The sequence below is a fragment of the Cydia strobilella genome, chromosome 15 (genome assembly GCF_947568885.1).
Source record: "Cydia strobilella chromosome 15, ilCydStro3.1, whole genome shotgun sequence".
Classification (NCBI taxonomy): Eukaryota; Metazoa; Arthropoda; class Insecta; order Lepidoptera; family Tortricidae; genus Cydia; species Cydia strobilella.
In genome coordinates this window covers 15,857,349-15,881,898 of record NC_086055.1, presented here as the reverse complement: position 1 = coordinate 15,881,898, position 24,550 = coordinate 15,857,349, and the positions used below count along the sequence as shown (strand labels likewise).

The 24,550-nt window shown below is 38.7% G+C and overlaps 1 protein-coding gene and 1 non-coding gene across 2 annotated transcripts in view; both read left to right on the top strand.

Moving 5' to 3' along the window:
• Positions 1 to 24,550, top strand: part of LOC134747665 (disheveled-associated activator of morphogenesis 1) — a 108,397-nt gene that overhangs the window by 57,654 nt on the left and 26,193 nt on the right. Inside the window, exons 5-14 of the mRNA XM_063682273.1 lie at positions 12,527 to 12,694; positions 12,980 to 13,198; positions 13,366 to 13,506; positions 14,096 to 14,324; positions 14,919 to 15,146; positions 15,541 to 15,680; positions 16,191 to 16,340; positions 19,662 to 19,817; positions 20,473 to 20,547; positions 20,650 to 20,985. Coding sequence (XP_063538343.1) covers positions 12,527 to 12,694; positions 12,980 to 13,198; positions 13,366 to 13,506; positions 14,096 to 14,324; positions 14,919 to 15,146; positions 15,541 to 15,680; positions 16,191 to 16,340; positions 19,662 to 19,817; positions 20,473 to 20,547; positions 20,650 to 20,985 — 1,842 coding nt within the window. The remainder of the gene's footprint in view (positions 1 to 12,526; positions 12,695 to 12,979; positions 13,199 to 13,365; positions 13,507 to 14,095; positions 14,325 to 14,918; positions 15,147 to 15,540; positions 15,681 to 16,190; positions 16,341 to 19,661; positions 19,818 to 20,472; positions 20,548 to 20,649; positions 20,986 to 24,550) is intronic.
• On the top strand, positions 17,774 to 17,846 carry Trnad-guc (transfer RNA aspartic acid (anticodon GUC)). The gene has a single exon. It is a non-coding gene; the product is annotated as a tRNA-Asp (tRNA).

Genomic DNA, 24,550 nt, shown 5'->3' with positions numbered 1-24,550 from the left:
TATGAGATTGATATAAGTATTCCTGTAAACACACTGTTTAATAGGGCGCCGAACGTCCAGTGGTTCGATAATAAGTAGTAGATTTATAACCGTTGTTTTGGCCTAAGTAGATTTCTCAGAATTAATTTAAAGCTCCCGTGCTTTTGATTAAGAAATCAAATAATACGAAAGCAACGTGGGATCTCGTACTAACTACTATTACTCTAAAGGGGTCCACTGACTATCAGTCCGCCGGACGATATCGGCCTGTCAGTTAGAACAAAAAATTTACAGTTCCGAACAACTGACAGGCCGATATCGTCCGGTGGACTGATAGTCAGTGGGCCCCTTAACAAATATAATAAGAACTAAACTGAATTTAGCTGATGAATTGTGGTCTCAAGATAGGTGTATTTGTCATTTACTTGGATAGATAGCTGGTATAGGTAGCCCAGGTACTCTATACTTTGTTTGCATGTACTTCTATAGTCCTCATATACTCGGGTAAACCCAGCTCGGTAGGTAGACCGGCACACGATATGTTTGCGTGTACTTGCCGTCCATTGCCGCATTGCGACGAATAAACAAGCGTTCGGAAATCCTATTTAATTGATAGGTGTGTAGGTGAACGATTGTTGACATGCCTTTCTCATATTTATTTATCAGTTCCAATAGTCGGGCAGTCCATGTGTTCATTAAGACCCGTTTTTGCAAGCGTCAATTGTTGGTTTGTTTTGGTAAAAGTAAGATTTGAACCAGTGTTTTCCGATTGTGATCTTCCAAACCGGAGCTAACCTAATGAACACTTTAATACTCGTAAATAAACGCTTAACCATATAAGAAACAATGTTTCTCCTAACTCAATGTTTAATCTTACAAAAATCGTTTTGATGACTGTGTAACATTCGGCGAAACTTGCCTTAAAATGAAACTCTCGACACAAATACATTTATTATTTCATCTGCAAATTAGCCCCTTTTTAAACGTAATTTTTCTTTTCTGATACCATCAAATTTTTTACTTGGAAATAGCATAAAAACGTCGTACGCTTGTTAACTCTTAACCCGAATAATTGCTGTCACAATTACCCAAATAGAAAAAAGTTTTCCTTCATTCATCTTGATAATTGCTCATCATTATGCTGTAGTAGGTACCGTTCAGGGTCTTATCTCCTTTAGGTTTTTTATCATTGCTGATTCTAACAAGAGCAACGGGACTACGTTTTTAAATTCCTTCATCTTTTAAAGATTTTGTTTAGCTATTGTATCACAGTTAATTATTGCAGTTTTGGATCAGGGTTATGATTGAATGTGATTTTTTTTATTAACCTAATGAGTGTCCCACTGCTGGGCACCGGCTTCTCCTCGTTTTCTCCACTCGACCCTGTCGTTGGTATTTCCCCACCATTTCGGGTAGAATGCGGCCAAGTCGTCCCGCTATCACCTTTGATGATGATCTTTTTTGAACGAGATTGTCATTTTTTTATTCGACCTAGTAAAAAAAAATATAGTCGCTATTAAAGCAACTGATGAATCATTTCACTATGTTACAGATAATCGCTTTTCATTGTTCCGTTTTAATTAGAAGAACATTGACGTATCAATCAAAATCGCATAAAGACAAATCGAATCGCATTCCATTTCTAACTGATCTGTAGGTCATGTAATACCGGTTCTCTTAACTCGACTAACCCTCGTTCGTTTGGATGATCGGCAGCTATCGAGATATGCCGAACTGTCGTGGGACTCTTCATTTTGTGGTCGGCGTCGCTAAGGCAAGCCAGAGGCAGAGGATCTCGTCTCACCCACCCTTCGTATGACAGAGATCCCCCAAGACCCGTTCCAGTGTTACCCCCAAGACCGTACCCGAATCCTCTTAGCCCAAGGCTACTCCCCAACAGCCCTGCATTATAAATTAACAATTTTGAATGCCGAGGTCACGTAACACTGGTCGTTTTTGTAACATCTCTCGCGTCCGACCAGTTGGATGAACGGCAGCTATCGAGATGCCGAACTGTCGTGGAACTCATTGTTTTGTGGTCGCGCACGGCTGGCCCGTAATGTAAGGTCATGGTTACAAATTTACAATGCGGTTTAATACTAAAACAACATAAAGTGAAATGCGACCTTAGTGTGTCAACTGTGTCATCTTCGTTGTGGCGTTACTTTAACCCCTATACGGATCGAGATGACAATCGAATATCAGTTTTACTTATTGAATAAGGTCACTGTGAAGTCCGTCTAGACCATCGTTCGTCGCTTTTAATTATGGCGTTTGTACACATACTCCACTTACAGAAGGTCAGTAGAGCAGGAGTGAAGCCACAGAATAAGTAATAGTATTATCATACAGAACGGCCACGCACCGCCTCGCCCCGACACGAATTACCTCGCCCCGCAACAGAAATCTGGCGGAATTCTGGCGTGCTCATTTTTAAGCAACTTACACTATGACGCATGACACGTGTACGGACGTGCCGTTCACACATAGAAACGCGAGTGATTTTTTGATGTATAGCGTGTCTGCCCTGTGGTGAAGCTCTACCTCTGACTGTGTCAGCGATGTACACAAATACGAGAGTTCTTAGGCTATTACGGTCTTCCTTACAATAAAATTAAGTCTTCCCCACATTGACCTGAATAGAAAACGTTTGGTGATGCATGTGATCGCCAAATCGACCCTGCCTTGTTAAGGGGCGACTTAATAAAATGTCATTCTTTCCAGCGAGTGCATAAGTCACAAGGAAAATAATATAATCGGTAGGATTTGTTTGTTTGGTCACGCACGGTTGGGTCGTAATGTAAGGTCATGGCTGCCACGCGGTTTAACGATAAAAAGTAAAAAGTTTACATTCAGTGAAATTTTAGTTCCTGTATAGAGCGACATAAAATAGTAGAAATTAAATAGAGAAACCAAGAAAAGTCTGCAAAGATTTTGACAGCACACCCAATGCAGGTGTTATTTTTAACGTCAAACTTCTATGAAATTATGACGTATAAATAATACTGGCTATGCGTGTATTGTCAAAATCTCTGCAGACTTTTCTTGGTCTAACTCTTAAATAAAACTAAAAAAATTATATACTAAATTGTTGCCATGTTTGCATTTAAACGTCAAAAATGTGACAGTTACATAGAAAGTGGCGCCCTCGTTTATTTTCTACTATTTTATGTCGCACTGTAAGTGTGTCAACTGGATTGTCGATTTGTTTAAACTAAAATGTCTTTCTAGAAATAAAAATGTATGTCCTAAGAACATTCATTTCTTCATTTATGAGCTTATTAGAGTTGGATTTGTTTGTTTAATGTTATCACGCGCGGTTGGTTCGTAATGTAAGGTCATGGTTGCGACGCGGTTCAATGGTAAAAAGTCAACATAATTATGGTGAAATGCGACTTCCTTGTGCCATCATCTTTGTGACATTATTTTTTGAGTTTTTTAAACTCCCCGTGAGTATAGCGCGGTGTGTTCTCGTCAATTGATACAATATAAAAAAAATACCTATCTACATACTTACTCGTATTATTCATATTTATTCATATTTCATATTTATTTATTGCATCCATGGTACACAGGTGTTACACATATAATAGTTTCACATGGGCCCTGGTAGGGCAAGGCAATTATCTTAAATCTAAAGATTAATTTATATATGTACAATATATTTGACAGTGTCTTATTTAACTTTTAATAATTTCATAGTTGTATTATATAATATATAGTTATTTCTAAAGTCCATAACTGATTTTATTTTACCAAAATTTATAAAATTAAAATTAAATATACAATAATAATATACATGCTTAAAACGATTGTAAGTTGATGTCAAAAATATCGATACCTATATAATGTCAATTTCAAGCTTAAATTAAAAATTGTGAAATGAGACATGTCCAATAAATACACTAAACTACAAAAGAATTACATTTCATCTTCCAAAAAATCTTTAAGCCTATAATAACACTTATTAATTAAAAAGTCCTTTAACTGCTTATTGAATAGCGTTTCTGATGTCTGCAATTTAATGTCGTCGCTGATATTATTATAAATTTTGATGGCCATCATGTTTGGGCTTGATTTATGTAGCTTTAGTACAGAACTTGTCGGTGGCGCCAGGTTATTCTTAAATCTACTTTCAAAACGTCGAGGACGGTCGGCAATTTTTGGAAAGAATTCCGGGTGTTTCCTGACAAATTTGCAGATTTCTAAAATGTACATTGATGTTAATGTCAAAATTTTGTATTTAATAAAGTAGGGTCTACATTCGTCGGAGTCTGTAGTGTTGGCGAGTATTCGTATGCATTTTTTTTGAAGGATATTAAATATACTGTCGTCGATACGTCATATGTCTACTAGTTTTATCGATTGTCGATATATGCATTATTATTACCGTGATGTTGCTATAAATGTATATAACTGACAGATACATTTACGAGTTTAAACATAGACATAGTATAGTAGTTATAGACATGAAACCGAGCGACCAGGGGTAAGAGAAAGACATATTCATGTATTGACAAGTTAATGTATGGCAGCATAATCCTTTTTCTCTTTCACTCTTATAAATTTCGGTATTTCGCCATCGCCTCCTACCTATGCTGCCATAACCCGACCATGAAAAAAAAACCCGATCGGTGATAAGGACAAAGCATGGCACTTTTTTCTCTGTCCTCTTATAGGAATCGCAATAAGACTATCTTTCTCTATCAAAGAGTGTCAGGCCCTTGAGTTTAAACATTAAAATATTCCAGATACCTTTTTGATAAATTTTACAACTCCTCGCGTAGGGAAGTTACGAACAAACGCGTTTGATAATAACATTCATAATAGATGATGTAAAATCAATTAACACATTGATAATTTTGCTTAAGGGGCCCACTGACTATCAGTCCGCCGGACGATAATGGCCTGTCAGTTGTTCGGAACTGTCAAATTTTTGTTCTAACTGACAGGCCGATATCGTCCGGCGGACTGATAGTCAGTGGACCCCTTTAGAAAGCATCCGTGTCAAGAACAGCATAAAGTTATAAATAAGGCAATAATAAAACAATTTGCACAAACCTGCAACCTCCACATTAACATAATGGCAAATAACTTGTCACAGATCCGATAATAAAGTAACCTGTGACATTTCTCAGTATTAAAGGCTTTCCAATACTTTAGTGTCCTTGACAGCTTAAGTACATTTGAATTCAGAATACATAGGATGTTTTGGGAGTTGGAAGCATTGAAAAGCGCCAGAGTACCATAATGTTAACATTGTTAACTGACGATTGTTACACCTTCTTACCCTGATATAAGGTCCACATTTGGCTAGTTCAGTGTTGCTAGTATGCAAAGTGGACGCAACTTTCCTAAGAAAGCTGCCGACATTGTGAAATAACTTTGTGCGAATCTGTTGACGATTGGGTGCTGGATTGGCTATCGCGAGAATCTGTGAAGAAAGTCTCTATACTCTCTATCGTTCTCGCATTATTCCAGTGGCAGGGACGCAGGATTTTATTTATTTATTTATTTAACCTTTATTGCACAAAATAAAACCTTACAGTACAAAAGGCGGACTTAATGCCTTGAGGCATTCTCTACCAGTCAACCTTTAGGCAACGCAGAGGAGATGCTACTTTTGGGCCCTGCTACTATAACAAAATTTAAAAAAATGTACTTCCCGGCCTAGGCCGTCAATTTTGTATGATATTTCTTTACAGTTCTCTCGAGTTGCTCCGCCCGAAACGTGATACTTTGCAGCCTGTTATAACTCACGTAAGGACGACATTTCATTGCATGTTTGAGAAAAAGCTAATAAACGCATAGTATGCACACGATATGTGCCGTTTTCAACCAAAAGGGTACTTATTGTCGGTTGTCAATAAGACGCTATTTTCATAAAGCTTCAATTTCAATTCGACCTTATCGACAACTGACAATGTGGTACCTTTTAGTCAAGCGTCACATATACTTAGGTTTACTATGTATGCGCGTCGGTAAGTAGAAAGCTCGGACGGTAATGAAACTGTCAGAGGGCCAACGGCTGACGCTTTGCAGCAGTATGGAGGGCGCATTCGTTTCGATCTTCAATAGAAACTCTACCGTTCAAGTATAGTCCGTACCGTATGGTCGCCATCAGATGTATCGGAGCGGCCAAGGTGCTCACAAATATCTACACGTGAACTTTAACGTCTTCATAATTAGAGGCTTTCTTAAGATATTTGTGAAACCCTGGGCGCTGAGACTGTACCATACAATACATATAAGTCAAAACAGTAGTATTGACTTGTGAGAGGGCTGAAGAGTCCTAACTTACAGAATAAATTAAAAAATTTTGAAAAAAAAAACCGGCCAAGTGCGAGTCGGACTCGCGTTCCAAGGGTTCCGTACATTACCAATTTAAACAATGTATTTTTTATGTGAAATGTCTTTAAAAAAACCCGTAGGGGTCGGATCAAAAACTAAGTAATTAAGTCCGACTCACGCTTGACTGCACATTTCTAATAGGTTCTCTATAGGTAAAGATCTATTTTGTGTATTTTTTTCTAAATTTTTGACCTAGTAGTTTCGGAGAAAGTAGGCTGTGACAGACGGACAGACAGACGCACGAGTGATCCTATAAGGGTTCCGTTTTTTCCTTTTGAGGTATGGAACTCTAAAAATAGAGAATTTTTGGCACTCGTGTAAAAATCTAAAAATACCTACAACGTGATTGCTTCACAAGCTTATGATAATCTATCTATACAGGGTGGCTAAAAAATAAGTGTATTCCCGTTGCAGGTGCAGCCAAATTTTTTTTCGCGATTTCGGGGTTGGTCCCATAGTAAAACTCCCTGGCAACGGGAATGCACTTATTTTTTAACCACCGAGGATAGTAATGTTTTGTCGCTGACTGTATGCTATTAGTTGGCCTAGGTCATTCGCCGGACGGCGTGTGACTTATGTAAACAACTTAATAACTTTCCAAGCCGCGAAGAAAGTCCATTTCGCGTCAACTGATAATTTTTCATCTCTATCTCGTATTTATATAAATAGTATGATAATTTAATATATCTATAAATATATATATAGAATTTCTGAGATTTTTGAGTCGTTGTTTTTTTTGTATTAAGAGTAAATATCAACATACTCGTAAATCGGTTTTTAAATATGTTAACACGTCTGGAAGTTTAAAAAAATAAACAAGAAAAAAAATCTTTGAATTTCAAAGGACTGACTCTTTAGATAGTGTGCTCTGTAAAATTTTAATACATAATTACATACATAAGTACTTATACGATTCATCAATATGGAATTTATATGAAACACTAGCATGTGACGTCACGATCAAATTACCTACTCTTTATAGTTTTATACGGGTTTTGAAATAAAAATTGTGTCTAAAAATAACTGCGGTCTATGTTTCTCTTTTAGAGTTCCGTACCCAAAGGGTAAAAACGGGACCCTATTACTAAGACTCCGCTGTCCGTCTGTCTGTCTGTCACCAGGCTGTATCTCATGAACCGTGATAGCTAGACAGTAGAAATTTTCACAGATGATGTATGTCTGTTGCCGCTATAGCAACAAATACTAAAAAGTACGGAACCCTCGGTGCGCGAGTCCGACTCGCACTTGGCCGGTTTTTTAATCTTCTGGTGCTAAATACCCTATAGTGTAGAGAAGGCTTTAAGGGCGATGTCCTGCATCATCTCGGTAACCGCACCAATCATCATTATAGCGTAATAGTCCGGTGATATGCTGGATTCTGAAGATTCTAGGTCACACAACTACCGTCGGCGGTGGCCGACCGTCGGCCAGTGTTTTACGCGGTTTTCACACTCCTGTGTGTGAGGAAGTTAGCGCTATGCACATACATGCTATCTATGTTTCGCTAGCGCACTGCGGTGACAGCATGGTTGCATTTTTATCACCTGTCACTGTGCCTGTCACTTTCGCACTTACATACGTGTTAGAACGTGACAGGCATGGTGACAGGCGATAAAAATGCTACCGTGCTAAGCCCGCTGGAGCGGCGTGCGGATCGGCATCCAATGTAATGCCGGGGCTACACTTCTGGCGATAATCCCAGTGTGGCCGTATGAAAAACGTCGAATTAACGCGATATTTAACGCGTTTCCCGACGTTTCCCGTTAGTGTGGCCCCGGAATTAGGGAAGACGGCCTTAGTCCAACGTTCACCTTTAGCGAGCGTGACATCGCTATATTCAAAAAGAAAGATAGTCTTATTGCGATTCCTATAAGAGGAAAGAGAAAACAGTGCCATGCTTTGTCCTTATCACCGACCGGGTGGCATCATAGGTAGGAGGCGATGACTAAATACCGAAATTTATAAGAGTGAAAAAAAAATCCTATGCAGCCCAAATTGTATATGAATATTCTTTCTCTTACCCCCGGTCGCTCGGTGGCGCGTCTATAACTACTTGCATATACTATGTCTATGTCCACGTCGCTAGCGAGTACGGCCACTAACTCATAGTAAGGGCAATGAGCGAGTTGCGTGAATTCCAAGCGATTATGATGATTGCTGGCCTAAAATCTTACGTATTTTTGCTGACATAATTGTTTAAATTGCTGGTGTTATGTATACGTAACTATGAGATATGTTTTTAAAAGCTTACCGTTTAACTCTTTCAAGGAACGATTTTGACAATTACCTACTTTCGGACTTTAGTCATTAAGTAGCAGATATCGCAATCATTCTTTGCTTCTAGAATATTTTGTACTACTTACTTTATTATTCTTTTGTCATGCCAATTTTATTTGCCCTTCCCCAGTGGAAAACCTCGAAATGTTATACAAATATGTATTGGGACATTCCATAAAAGTGTCGGGTACGTGACGCTATTTTTTTAATGCAATGATAAGCTATGCAATGGTAGGCTTCCGTAGCTCAATTGGTTAAGAGCAACGCACGGATTGCGGAGGTTGCGGGTTCAAATCCTGCCGGAAGTGTAACTTTTTCCATTTTTTCCTTTAATATAAAATTTGGAGTATCGCTCGCAGACGTATCTGCATGTTAAAAATTGATTTTGGCAATGATAAAAGTTAAGATAAGAAGCCGATATTTGGCACGATAATGTTTGATAACTTAGCTTTAATTTCACATACACGTCACATTCCCGACAATGTAGGCTTTTTTGTGGAATGCCTCTATTATAGGAAGTCACAGTTATACTACTGCCTATGAAGGAAATAACATCGCGACAACAGTGATTTGTCACATGTCGTCCCTATGTCACGGTCATCATTCAAATACGATGATGCTTCCATCTAGGATTGACCGCGCACTGAACCTTAACATTTGTTTGAAGTAAGACATTTCACGCTATTGTTGATCATCTATAATCTATACCTACGCTGCCATTCATAACAGTCGCATAGTCATAGGAAAAGTTTGAATTTAAAATTTGTTGCGCTAAAATACGGTAAAAAGTTGAATGAGTTTTCCAATGGTTGTTACAGCTGTTATAAGTGGTAGTTGATAGTTGATACACTAGCCAAAAGCACAGTCTATAAAACAATACAGTCATTAGACGAAGCCGTCTAGACAGGGCAATCGTGAGAATCAAGATCGTATGAGAATGACAGCGCCCTCCTGACAATGATCATATATACTCTTCAGGCTTTACTTAATTAACATAAAATAGCCGATTTAGGTCTGGTGGTGAAAACTCGGAATATTAGGACTGATCGGTTATTCAACCTGTATGTTTCACATCACATCGATCAGCCTCTCTCTGACCAAGGAAATCCGCTCCTTAGTTTTGGCATTCGGCTCTTAGGTCGTTAGTAATGTCCATATTTGTGGCGAATACGTTCGTCATGCCAATTTGATGTTGACGGAAAACTTCACGTGATGCACAAGGGAATATAGACTCTAACGTGTGGAGTTCAAGGTGTAAATAGGTTATTGAGCTGTTCTGAATCCAGTTAGGTAGAAGTTTGTTTCTCCAACAGGTGACAAGTAGGTACTGACAGTTGCTTCGTGTTGTAAACCGTGGCTGTCATTTGTTTTTGGTTGTGGGCGGCGTTGGAAATCACTCCACTAGATATATATCAATATATCTACAAGCTTTTGGCCGCGACTTCGTCTGCGTGGAGTTAGTAATTTGGGTAGCTTATTTATGCTTTTTATCAATTCCCCATATAAACTTCCACCCCCCCCCCCCTTTCCACCCCTTAAACGATGACTTCTGGGATAAAAAATAGCCTATTTCCTTCGTCGAGCGTTTTTCGACTTAAAATACGTGAGGGACCCGTTATTAATATATTTAATATGAACCGATTTAGTTGATATTTGGTAGAGAAAGTTTGAGTCCCGGGGAAGGAAATAGGCTATTTCAGCGGTCTAAGCGTGAAGAGGTAACAAACAGACAGACACACTTTCGCATTTATAATATTATAGTATCTATAGTATGGATTAACGTTTTGTGATTATACTAGCCTCTGCCGGCGGATTTGTCTGTGAACAAGTCGTGAAAAACTTATAAGCCCATTTATATACTCCGTTGAATTTCAAAACATTATTTCTCAGTGAAGCTTTATACATTTGAAAAATATGATTTCATTGACCCAAGGTAGGACTGCATTGACTATCAATATATAAGTAACGGCCTGTTTTATATAATTAGGTATTTTTTTTAATGTTTTTAAAATAAATGAAATTGTTTAAATACAGATAATTTAAAACACATCCTTTTTTACCTATTTAAAATCCAGCCTAAGTAGAATGTAAACGAAACGAAATCATTTGATTTGATGGCCAGTTTAGATGTATAAGGAATGGTATGGCTCAGTCTGGTAGTTGGAAGCATCTAAAGTGTCCCTAATGATGTGAATGTTGCCAGCCAAGGACAAACTGAAATCCATATAGGTGGTAAGCAATATACATAATTGTATACAAGTATACTTAATCGCTTATTACATTTATTTAAAACACATGTTTCCCGATTTAAAATCCAGCCCAGTATGTAAACGAAATCATTCATTAGAATTTCATAAACTCCATTTATTTGGATGGCCAGTTTTGTATAAGGAATGGCATGGTTAGGCTCGGTAGTCGGAAATATCTAAAGTGCCCACTAATGATGTGAATGTTAGCCAAGGATGAACTGACCGCCATGTTCGGGGTCTGAATAGAAATTTGGCAAAGCGGGTAATTAAGATTTTTATCCGTATTTACTTAATTACATGTTACGAGTTTTTTGAATGATTCACGGTTAGTTTCACTAGACTTATATTGACCGGGATATGGACCGTGACTACCTTTTGTATTGTTTTTGAGCTTGTGATGTTTCGACGCAGTTACATGCATCTTGTTCACGGGTGACCAAGATGCATGTAACTGCGTCGAAATATCGGGAGCACAGTAATGGGGACTACGTTACGTCTTCAGTTTCTTTGTTGAAATACCCTAATATGGTATTGTTGTTTAATTTCATGCTGTTCATGTGACTTTACTCGGGTTGTTTATTTGTCATTTCTTGCTGTTTATGCGACTTTGCTCGGGTTGTTTGTTTGTCATTTCTTGCTGTTCATGTGACTTTGCTCGGGTTGTTTGTTTGTCATTTCTTGCTGTTTATGCGACTTTGCTCGGGTTGTTCGTTTGTAATTTCTTGCTGTTCATATGCGACTTTGCTCGGGTTGTTCATTTGTCATTTCATGCTGTTCACGCTACTTTGCTCGGGTTGTTAGTTTGTCATTTTTCTCCTTCCTTCCCAGAGAGTTTATTTCCAAAAGTCACTGGCTTCAATCTCACTTCTCACAAGTTTCATGTAGGTAATTTTCGTTAGAACTTCGCAATTAATCAATTAAATGTCTTCGCCGCTACGCTACAAATTTTCCTGTCACTGGGTTGTTTAAACTTTGTGATTTACAAAGCTCTCTTTCGAGCTACAAACGCCTATTTCCTTTCATGTTGGAATTACGAAGGCTCACAAAGTTTCAAACAAGTCAAACGATCGCAGATCCTCGCGAGGGTTATTTGAAGATTCTTATAAAACTTAGAACAGAAAACTCATCAACTTTAAGTAGTTCATCTAACTTTGAGTCCATCGAGTTTTAAAAGTTATTGACATAGACACAGCTGTCTTTGTTGTTGCTTTGGAGTTTTATGCTTTTATTAATCGGTCGGTTTAAGCGCCTGACAAAATTAACTAGCAAAGATGGGTTTAAGAGAATAATTAATGCACGGAATGACACAATGACGATTTTAAAGGAGATTGTAACAAATCATTAATTGGAATCGATCTATTTATATAAAATATTGCTCAAAACAAAGACCATGCCCTTGGGTTATGTGTGTACAGTTAGCTACAGATTTTGACCTGCAACATATATACTGCTTCTATGTACCGTGTCAGCCATCTCTGTAACTGATCATACATGTACAACATCATAATCGGACCTTTCAAGTTCTTGGGCTTTTATGCATACATAATCCAAAATGAGTTTTATATAATACTTGTTCACTAAAGCTTCTATGTAAGCACTAGAAGCGAGTTAGACGTAACTCATATAGCACAGACATATGCAGTAATCTGTCATTTATTCTATCTTTACAGGAAGAGCTGGACCTGACAGCAGTCAACAAGGCCGCCATGATGGAGCTACCAGCCGCAAAGAAATGGCAGATCTACTGCAGCCGACGACCGCCGCCGGGCGTGGTCATGCCAATGGGCACGGCGCCACAAGTCGAGGAGTACATTAAGGCTCTCAACGAGATCGCTGACGTGAGTATAGACGAAACCTTCCTTGTAGCTCTGCCACATAACTCAGATGATTGATGAGAACTTATGTAAATGCAAACTTGCTCCATCAACCGTCGACATCGCAATGAAATTTAAATTTTCATACGCATGAAGTAATCTCAGGTGCGGATATCGGACAAAGTGGGATTTTAAACGCTCCTAAACCCTTCTGTATTTAGAAGCTTATGCCCAACAAATCTGGTGAAAATGAAGGTTATTAAATAATTCTTATTAAAACAAACTAATCAAAATGTTATCATTTGCCAGGCGTTCGCCTCATCGGAAGGTCTTGTCGCCCCAGAATCCTGCGCATTGCTCGACGGCTTAAAAACTGCGCTCCGTACCCGCGCCCACAGCTTCGTACTGCGCTTCGTGAAACAAGGCGGTCTTGGAGCCTTATTAGATGCCCTTCAGCGGGCGCCTCGGGACGACGCCATCAACAGGCATAACCTCATTGCCGGGATCAAGGCCCTGATGAACAACTCGGTAAGAAACTAACAGTGTTCTAGTCTTCAATTCACCCAGAAGGCTTGTGAACTTTGTGCCTCGTAAATGTGTCGAGTTCTAAATAATCACATACTTTTAAGACAAATTTTACCAAATTTACCTCAGCATAAAAGGTTTTTATAACATTCCTTTATTTATATTTGCAGACGGGCCGCGCGCACGTACTCGCGCACCCGACCAGCATCGACCTGATCGCGCAGTCCCTGGACACCGAGAACGCCAAGACCAAAGTTGCCGCGCTGGAGATCCTCGGCGCCGTCTGCCTCGTGCCTGGTGGTCACAAAAAGGTACAACTTGTCCAGTTATGTGCTCATACTGTTATAGAACTCGTTCAATCTATCTAGACTTACCATATGATAGCCACATCATATCTGCCAGTCTCCGTACAACCCCTATACGGACATGATGGTGCTATTTGTCAACGTAATAATAATGACAGTGTCTATCTTTTTCAATCGCGTGAACTTAAAAAGTAGTGTTCAATTTTACGACGTGGATAAAGGTAGCTTTATCCACGTCCAAAATTGAATACTACTTTTTAGGGTTCCGTACCCAAAGGGTAAAAACGGGACCCTATTACTAAGACTCCGCTGTCCGTCTGTCCGTCTGTCTATCTGTCTGTCACCAGGCTGTATCTCATGAACCGTGATAGCTAAATAGTTGAAATTTTCACAGATGATGTATTTCTGTTGCCGCTATAACAACAAATACTGAAAAGTACGGAACCCTCGGTGCGCGAGTCCGACTCGCACTTGGCCGGTTTTTATATAATTTTATATAATACGCCTGCTGGTCTCTTCCAAAAACAAAGAACGACTTCTTTTCAGCTTATTTATCTAAATGTATACTTATTATGGTTCTTATTCCTATTTCCAGGTACTAGAAGCAATGGTCCACTACCAGAAGTACGCAGCGGAGCGCGCTCGTTTCCAGTCCATCATCAACGAACTGGACCGCAGTACGGGCGCCTACCGAGACGACCTCGGCCTCAAGACTGCTATTATGTCCTTCGTGAACGCTGTTCTGAATTACGGTGCTGGAGAGGATAGCTTGGAGTTCCGACTGCACTTAAGATATGAGTTCCTGATGCTGGGAATACAGCCTGGTGAGTTAGAATTGGCTGTCTTATATTCTTTTTTTTCTTCTGCTTAGCTAAGACCACCTAGGACTCAACAGTGCCATCATGACATATGTCAATACTGTGTCGAATATATCCCAGCGTCAACCGCGACGACCTTGGACTCTAAACTGCTATTATGGTCTTTGTTAATACTGACCTGAATTATGGAGCTGGGGAGAATAGCTTGGAGTTCCGACTGCACTTAAGATATGAGTTCTTGATGCTAGGAATACAGCCTGGTAAATGTCTTCATTGGACTTTTTTTTCTTTTTTTTCCTGCTGTTCTGAAGTACGGGGCTCTAAAAGACCAATTGGAGTTCTGACTTCACTTGAGAAAAGTACGAGTTTTGGATTGAGACACGCTTTTTATGCTCTATACTTACGAATATGTAGCCTGAACAATCTTCATGGGATAAAGTCGTAACTACATGTAAGGACCAGGATATTTGTATTCAAATGGCAAATCATAAATGATGAGAATTTTGGTAGACTGATCTAATTTTGCTACTAGTTCGGATCTCCTAATACCTATTTGCTTACTTGCTTTACAATTCTAATCACAAACTACTGTTTTCACAGTTATCGAGAAACTCCGCAAATACGAAAATGAAACACTCGATCGGCACATAGACTTCTTCGAAATGATCCGCAACGAGGACGAGAAGGAACTCGCCAGGCGGTTCGACAAACAGCACGTCGATACGAAGAGCGCTGGTACAATGTTCGAGTTGCTTAGAAGGAAATTGAGTCATACTGCGGCTTATCCTCATCTGCTGTCTATGCTGGAGCATATGCTGCTATTGCCCTGTGAGTATAGTTACATGAAGTATACATACAATTATTTTTTTCAAGATCATTCTTGGAATGAAGACGAGTAGGAACTCGCCAGGCAGGCAAGAGTGCAGGGAAAATGAGTTGCTGAGAAGGAAACTTGAGTCATTCTGCGGCATATCTGGAGCATATGCTGCTGTTGCCATGGGCGTGACATTCAAATGTAGCAATTTAATTATATTCTTTGACATTCGAGACGTTGATGGAAATTAGTGACGTCAGCTATTGCTATCACTTAGTTTAAGGCATCGTAAGAATATACGACTTCGACTTTAAACTTTTGCTTATGGAATGCTTTGATTTATACATGTTTGATCCTTATAATATGTGTCTGACATCCAATTTCTTACATTATTATACCTGTTTGCAGTGGAATACAATCCCCATGCGCAACACTGGCTCCTCCTCGACCGTGTCGTCCAACAAATCGTCCTCCAGCAACCCAACGCCGGGAGCAGATCCACCAGCTCCCAGGAGACGGACCAGGACGACCGCAGTGATATCAACAAGGTACTGTCTGTCATCTGTGTTTCCTGCTTGATACTCCTGAGCATTGTGGAGTGGAGTAACAAATCTTCCGACAACAGCCGAACACCGGTAGCCGCTCCACTAGCTCACAGGAGACGGACCGTTATTCTTTTAGCACTTTTTCATTAGCTCCTCAACACTGTTGACTTAACAAATCGTACAACAACAAAAAATATCAGCTCGCAAGAGATGATCGCAGTGATATCAACAAGGTACTTAATAATACATTTATGATCGAATATTACTTCAGTTTGGACAGTTCTTGTGCCTTTTAGTCACACATGCAAGCTAATGCATGCAAATGAATAATTACGTTTCATGAAATCCGAAATCTAAATGTATCTAAAGCCTCCAGAGATCGCACGTAAACGAAGAATGTTTCAGATCATATCGATCTCCTTTATCTACAAACTATACACAAAACACACCCTGGTTACATTGACTTTCCTCTATAGCACACTATAGCAAATTGTATAGCATTTTTTTGACCAGGTGTACGATCCCGACGTAGCGCCTCTCGAGATCAACGTGACGGAGATCGTGCATCTCCTCGCCAAGGAGGAGGAGCTGCTCGCGGCCAGGACCAAGGCCGACAACCTGGAGAAGGAGAACGTGGACCTCGCCACGGAGTTGGCCAAAAAGGTAGGCGCAATACTTCCAAATGGGTCGGACACGGGGTTAAAGGTGCGCTTCTGTTTCCGAAAGTTCAAAACAGTTAGAAACCTATTGATGTACTATTGTAGTCAACAGTAAGTGACGGCTTAAGTGAGAAAGTATATTGTAACACACCATAGGAATAAGGATGTGTTTCGATATAATTTGGTCAATTTAGACGTCACTATCGTACAATACGTACAATATAGATTGGGACCGAGCTATATCTGCACAAACTTTGCAATTACAGAATGTAGGAGAGTCACTATAGTCAAAGTCAAAGTCAATATAATCTTTATTCAAATAGGCCTAGCAACAAGCACTTTTAAATTGTCAAGTTTTAAATATTACCTTAATCTAAATATCAGAGCAATTTATTGATGCAGTTATTTATTATTCTTAAAAACATTGAATTGTTATAGATATGTCAAACTTTATAATAACGTGAAATTACTATGGAAATACGACGTTTATAATGAGACGACCAGACTTTGTCACGTCAAGGTCGATGCATAGTTTGGTTTAGTTCAAGTTTTGAACCATTCTGTTTGTTCTGTCGGAAGCAAGGGAGAGACGACTCTACCTGTGTCTGACCCAAATGTAATTGGTAATGGTAAATTAATTACATTTACATTTAATTACATTCACATAAAAGTCGATTACGCTAAGTTTTCATACCAAGTGCTACCGTATTTCGCTTTTATAGGAAATGTACCTATGTATTGTCACTTTTAAGTATACGTGCAAACTTAGTGTAGTCTAACTCTATTAATTTGAAATAAAACGCATACGGTGATGTGTCATATCCATTGTTAATATGATCGAAAGATAATATTTCCAAATAAATACACATACGGTGATATATCATCCCATCAATGTAGTTGAAAGATTATAATTATTTTACCCTAACGCCCTTATATGACAAGGCGAGGAAAAACACTGCTTCATAAAAATTCAAACATACTTATTAATTTTTAATGTGTTATTTATCTATACACAGTATCTAACTGATAATATAAATAAAGTCAACATTATCAAGCTTGATCAGAGTTTGAGATCTATTCTTTCTACGAGTCTATTTTTTATGTAAATTTACAAGGAGGTTTCTTTTTACTTCTTTTGTGCTTCCGACAGTTATTACTACGGTACAATTATTATTATCAACAAATATCGGTTACCTGGCAACCTCATACTTTGAATTAATTTTTAACAAACCGAAACGTCTGCGATCGATGCTATTAAGCTTAGAATGAATGCACAATGAATGAATGAATGAATAAAGGGTAGCACATCGTAACTGGTGAATTTCCAATATGACTTGGAACTCCGGTGGCCGTTTAAGAAGTGTAACGCTCTTACGGTAGATGTCGCTAGGGTCCCCTAGACCCATATAGTGGGAAGATTTGCTGACTATGGATGAGGTCTTGGTGGCTCAGTTGGCAGAGCGCTGGAGTGTCGATCCAGAGGCCGTGAGTTCAAGTCTCACCCAAGGCAGAATTTTTCCACTTTTAAATTTATTCTAAGCTCATACTTTGAATCGGCCACCGCATGAATACGAATGAGTATATTGCATACCTAATTCAAGAGCAATTTCTTTCATAATTTTAAACTAACACGGGAAATAATCGCGTAAAAAACACGTTTATAACATACCATCGGATGTCGTGAGTGTTGTATGCAAAATGACAACCCCAGCGTAAAAGTTAATAATCAAGATCAAGTGCGGGTAGTCCGCAAAACTCGCGCAGCAAGATGTTGATACAATAGGGATGATGACACATGTTGAATTTTATAACAAAATCTAGTAACATAGATAGCAAATATGCAATTTACCACAATAATGTAGATATAAAAATAATATATGGGAATAATACAAAAATACAGGACTTGAAAGTTTCAAAATTTAAGTATTTTTTTAACTTAAAGTATTATACTCCTCTTACGTTCGCAGCATTTTAGAGTTCGGTAGCGTCGTCTGGACCCCTCAATATACCGTTCACATAAAAAGAATTGAAAGAATCCAAAAAAAGCTGTTAAAGTCGCTCAATTTCCGCCACGGTCTGAATATGTCAGAGAATAGCACACACCGTCGTAGTCTAGGGCCACTAGATACACGACGTGTTTATATAGACCAAATGTTTCTGTATAAACTCTTAAATGGCCTTACTGATTCTTCCACTCTTCTTGAAAAAATGGTCTTTAAATTGCCTCGTATTCCCACGCGCCACCCCCAAACATTCTATATCGATTTTTGTAGATCTAATTTCGCCAAAAATACTTTTTTTAGACGAGCCTGTCATGATTACAATGTTAATTTCATAAATCTAGATATCTTCTCATTGTCTTTCGGTAAATATAGTAGTGGTCTGCGGAGCTTACTTTTTCCATAGCAGTCTTTGCTTTAAAAAAAAAATGTAATTGTTCTATAGTCTTATGTAACGTATGTATGTTTGTAAGCATGTTTGATACTTAGGTACTTTATTAGTTGTGTATCCAATTGTTACTTCTGTGTATCTTCCTATTTATAGGCAGTGCCGAACAAGCCCTGTTTCTACTTGTTATCAATATCAGTATGTTATAATTAATGGAACTATAGGTCTTATTGTATATCTGCAAGTTTAAACTTATCTGTATGTGACTGTTTGTTTCCTAAATAAATTAAAAAAAAAAAAAAAAAAAAAAAAACTTCCAAAAAGGAAAAAAGTAAGGGTAGCATTCGATTCCTTAGATTTTATCCAAAAACAAATTGTACAGCAACTATATACATAAACGCAATATTTCACCGACAAAAACGCAACTTTCTTAATTTGTCCATACATTCACAGTTTGGCGAACATTAGATTAAGGTACTTATAATGTTAAATTTTTGTTAAATTTTCAGTAAAAAAAATAAAAAATTCAACATGGGCTCTCAGTGACCTTGACGTCACGTTCACTTATCGTTTTGTTATGAGCGTTTCGCGAGTGAAGTACGACTGTCGGGCTTTGACTATCATTTCTGACTTTTGTATTGCTGTAATGCAATGGGTCCCATATAGACATTTGATCCTAAAAATAAACCTGATCGATTGATACCATTCATGAAAATTTGTCATATAACCTATTCCTCGCCAGTCTGCCTGTGACCCTGCCTGCCTGAATGAGTGAAAATCGTGTTAGTTTAGCAATTTCTTTGTCTTATTGCATAATTGTTTACCATTTTTAATTCCGAATTGTAAAACTACAGTCCCTTTATTTCCGCACTCTATAAACTCTGAGCAAGCTCTCACCACATCACAGCCATGCTACTAACACTAACCTGCATGATAGGAGAAGCAAGTGGACCAGCAGAGCCAGGAGCGCGAGGAGCTGGAGCACGCGGTGGCGCGGCTCAAGGAGAGGCTCGAGAGGGAGACGCACGCGCACATGGAGAGCTCCGAGAGGGCCAGGCATTCCGCCGTGAGGGCTACGCAACTAGAACAACAGGTAAAGGATTACCACCGAGGGTTCCGTACTTTTTAGTATTTGTTGTTATAGCAGCAACAGAAATACATCATCTGTGAAAATTTTAACTGTCTAGCTATCACGGTTCGTGAGATACAGCCTGGTGACAGACTGACAGACAGACAGCGGAGTCTTAGTAATAGGGTCCCGTTTTTACCCTTTGGGTACGGAACCCTAAAAAAGAAATAGCTGAAGCATAGATCTTGAGATTTTCTGAGACTGGAGGAGCGGGTAGAGAAAAAGACAGAACGTTGAGGAGTTCCTTCGCGAGTTTTCACAACTGAAGTAGGCAATAAGTATAATTATTATAAATAGAATTATTCATTCAACATTTTCTTTGTCTGCTGCACTAAAGAAAACTTTTTTCGCTGTATAAAAAAACTACATGCATCCTGGGCAAAAAATATTGAAATAAGCCTAAGTAATAATTAATTATGTAAAGCCTTTTTAGTGATAACATACCTTTTTTATTAAATCTGCGGCGTATAGGTAGTTCGTTTCCATACTTCTTGATGAGGTATGTAACCCTAAAAACGTCCCTTGAAATATGACTCGTTTAGTTTTTTCTTAGCAAGCTATATTCTGAAACTTGTCATTAAAACAGCTTGCGAAGATTAAATTATCTATTAATTTACAGTTGAACCAAGAAAGATCGGAACGTGCGAGGTTTGAAAAACTAGTCAGCGAGGGAAGCATACCTGACGATGCGAAGGTAAAGTGTTTCACATAAAAATATCGATGTCTAATCGTTCTTTCAATATAAAAAGAGTAAAAACATCTTTAATAACCACCAACCTGTTTATTCTCCATCCAGGTCAGCAACCTCAAGAGCGCCGTCATCGAAACCTGCAGCGTCCCTCCCCCACCACCTCCCCCATCCCTCTGCCCGCCGCCCCCACCAGCCCCCATGCCCCCTTCAGCCCCCATCCCCCCCGCCCCACTAGCCCCCATGCCCCCGATGGCCCCCAAGCCCAAGAAGAACGTGCCGACCCCCGGCAACCCCCTGAAGAGCTTCAACTGGAGCAAGTTGCCGGACACGAAGCTGCATGGAACTATCTGGCAGGAGCTCGATGATACTAAGCTGTATAATGCTATGGATTTGAATACGATTGATAAGATGTTCTGCGCGTATCAGAAGAACGGAGTGCAGGTATGTTTGACAATCATTAAAAATCATTTTAGCTATTCCAGCACTTTGATCTGTAAACTAAGCCCTCGAGTCCCGCGGATGCAATATAAAAATCCCACAGAATACACCCCGACGAACACTGTAAAGGGTTCGAAACGTCGGGATGTATTATAAATTCAATATACGCGATATAATCCGTTTTCATAGTTTTATTTCATGAGTAACTATCGGGGTAACCACGGGGTAACCGAAGACAATATTATTATAGGACATTCTTACACAGATTGAATAAGTCCCACGGTAAGCCCAAGGAGGCTTGTGTTATGGGTACTCAGACAACGATATATATAATATATAAATACTTAAATACATAGAAAACACCCATGACTCAGGAACAGATATCTGTGCTCATCACACAAATAAATGCCCTTCGAATTCGAACCCAGGACCATCGGCTTCACAGGCAAGGCCACTATGCCAGACCGGTCGTCAAAGTTACCTCTTTTAATTAATTTCATATAAAATATATGAATAGAAAGACTTCTAGAAATAACCTTGACTTGTCCTTGCCTCGGACTAAAGGATTAGATGATTGATAACAGTATTCAAGCAATAATTATACTTTTTAATAAACCATAGACAATGTTCTCATATTCAATAAGAGTACAGATAACAGTGTTCTAATGTACATTAAGGTGGATGTCTAGGGATGTCCTGCCGACTAGCCACCAAAAGATGGCGTGATTGTGCACAAATTGTGGATTATCACTATTTCTCTCAAAACCCAAACGATTTTCAAAGATGTGTTGATATACGCACAAACAATAAAAAATATTACGTCTAAATCGACATATGTTTCCACTGAACAGTGTCTCATTTCATCAAAAACCGGTAAAAACTGCAAAATATTGCAATTTCTAGCATTTACGCACACTACCATAACTACTGTCATTCCGCAGTGTCAGTCTTGTGACCATTACGCCAAAATAGACTAGAGGTCGCTAGTTCAGAAGATGGCTTTTCTTATTACTCTCATTAGCTGACAAGGGACAACAGTGTAAACTAGATGGCGCGGTGTAGGAGATGAATTTTTCAGCAAGATTAATTTATGGTAAAGGCGCATCCAGACGAACTGAATTTAGCACCAGAATGGGCGGATTGTCTATGGTCACGGAAGGTAGCTCGTAGCGTGCGTTTACGTACCTAGGCGTTTGCTTGGTCTGATTCCAGCTACCTACATTCCAAATTATAAAATTTCAAAGGTTACGTATAAGTGAATAATAAGTATACTTTCTACAATGCGTTTTTTCACGCCGCAAAAGAGCATATATGCGTCAGTAAAATTGCCAAAAGAGCTTTTTCAAAAAAAAAATTAAGAGCATCACAACTTATCTTTTTGGGTTCTTCCAGCTCTGAATCACTAGCATATTCAACCCTGATATTTAAAAAATGTTCCAAAAATATGTGGCTTTACAAAAGGGTCCTGATGCTTCAAGTGCAATAAGGTCCTTTCCGCACTTAAACTATCGTGAGACGTATTTCAAAAGGCGACTAAAAATAATAGTGAGTAAAAACCGTGCTGATAAATATTTTGAAGGTCCTTTCCATCTGAAATTCTGTTAAAAAGTCCTTATTACACATGAAGCATAAGAACCCTTTTCTAATAGAAAGCCACATTCGTATGGAAATTGTAGTTTCCACTTGTAAAAGTAACATAATTTACTTACAGACTAAAACGTGACGTAATGGAACGGACATTTTGGGACATTTTTTTTAATTGACGAGATTCTAAGTAGAATGAGCCCAAGAAAGTCCAGACTTGTAAGAATCAGGTTTTCAATACCTATTTATTTATTTTAGAACTTGCTCAAAAACTTGCGCTGAGAGATATCGCATTCAATAGGTATTTTTATCGATCTACTTAATTTCGTTATTCGTTTCATGGACAAAAAGTTGAATTTCAATGCAGAACGAAAATATTCATGTTTTACGGGAAAGTACCTAATGCAAGCTTTAGCTATTTTTTGGAACACAATACCATACCTTTTCCGCCTGGTACCTAAAGAACGAAATGAAAAAACATTTAAAAATTTCAAAAATATTTATTACCAAAAAGTAATAGGTATGTATAGTCGCCATCAGATATATCGGAGCGGCCGAGACTCTCACAAAAATCTGAACACGCCTCTATTGTCAAGGCGTTAGAGTGCGTGTTCAGATATTTTTGAGCACCTCGGGCGCGCCGATATATCTGATGGGGACTGTACATCACAAGTTCAAAAATCCAAAATTAAGTTAATAACTTGTATAGGAGGAATTCGCTCTTTCATACTTGATAAACATTGTAACTGCACCGCTAGGCAGTAGGCACGCCTGTAAGAACATATACGAGTATTATTATTTTATGATATGTATGACTAAGCAGACCAAGTAGTTTCAGCCGGTTGACAGATTAAAACTTTTGGTAAATGTTAGTTTGTCTACAACTAAGTACCACAAATTCAAACATTAAAAATAAACTAAAAAATAACATAAATTAGCTAAATTTTCATATCAAAATTTTAACTGTTTCTAATTTGGACATTTTTTTCCGTCTCGCCGTAATTTAATTACTCATACCTATAGTCGTAATTACGATGAGTTGACACTTGAGGTTTACGTTAGAGACTCCGTGAAGACCGTGAACGCGAACGCATTCCTTATCTATCGCAATTCACACCAATACATTACAACTGCAAAAGTGAAGATATTGCAATAACTGTAGGTTTTCTATGACTTGATAAAAACTAATGTTGAGCTTATGAGCGTTTTCACATTGTTCGATCCGATATCGGATGTAGGATCCCAGCTAAATCCTATCCAGTATCAATAGTGTCCTAGGGTCAACTTACGGTAATGTACTAAAAAGCCACAAATACTAAAACATTTACTATGGAGAAATAGTGAAATTTTATTCACAGTTTTTTATCTATCCTACAGTATCTATCAGTCCTACAGTAATGTCTTCATACAGTATTAACAGGACTGAGTGGCGATATAGAAAACTGTGAGTAAAATTTCACGTTTTCTCCATAGTAAATGTATGGAAAAAAAGGAGTTTTTTTTTATTTGTGTGCGCTTCGCGTTCGCGTGTTGCTCGCCTAAGTAGTACGCTGCGTAAGGGTTCCTAGTTGACTATGGAACCCTAAAAGCATCCGTATGTTACAGCCATTTTACTCGGAATGTCCATCTAAATACACTTTCATCCAAATCGGTTTCAGCAAATCAAATTTGACGATATACCGATATTACCGATAGCAGCGCCACATACCGGGTATCCAATTGTTTTTTCGAACCATCCATGTACCTATACTAAAGGGGCCCACTGACTATCAGTCCGCCGGACGATATAGGCCTGTCAGTTAGAACAAAAATTTGACAGTTCCGAACAACTGACAGGCCGATATCGTCCGGCGGCCTGATAGTCCTTGGTCCTGGGCTCCTTATAACTTTCCCCAGAATGTAACAAACACTTTTCTGAAAACCACATCAAAATCGGTCAGCCAAACGCGAGGTAATAGCGAACAAACATACATACATACAAACA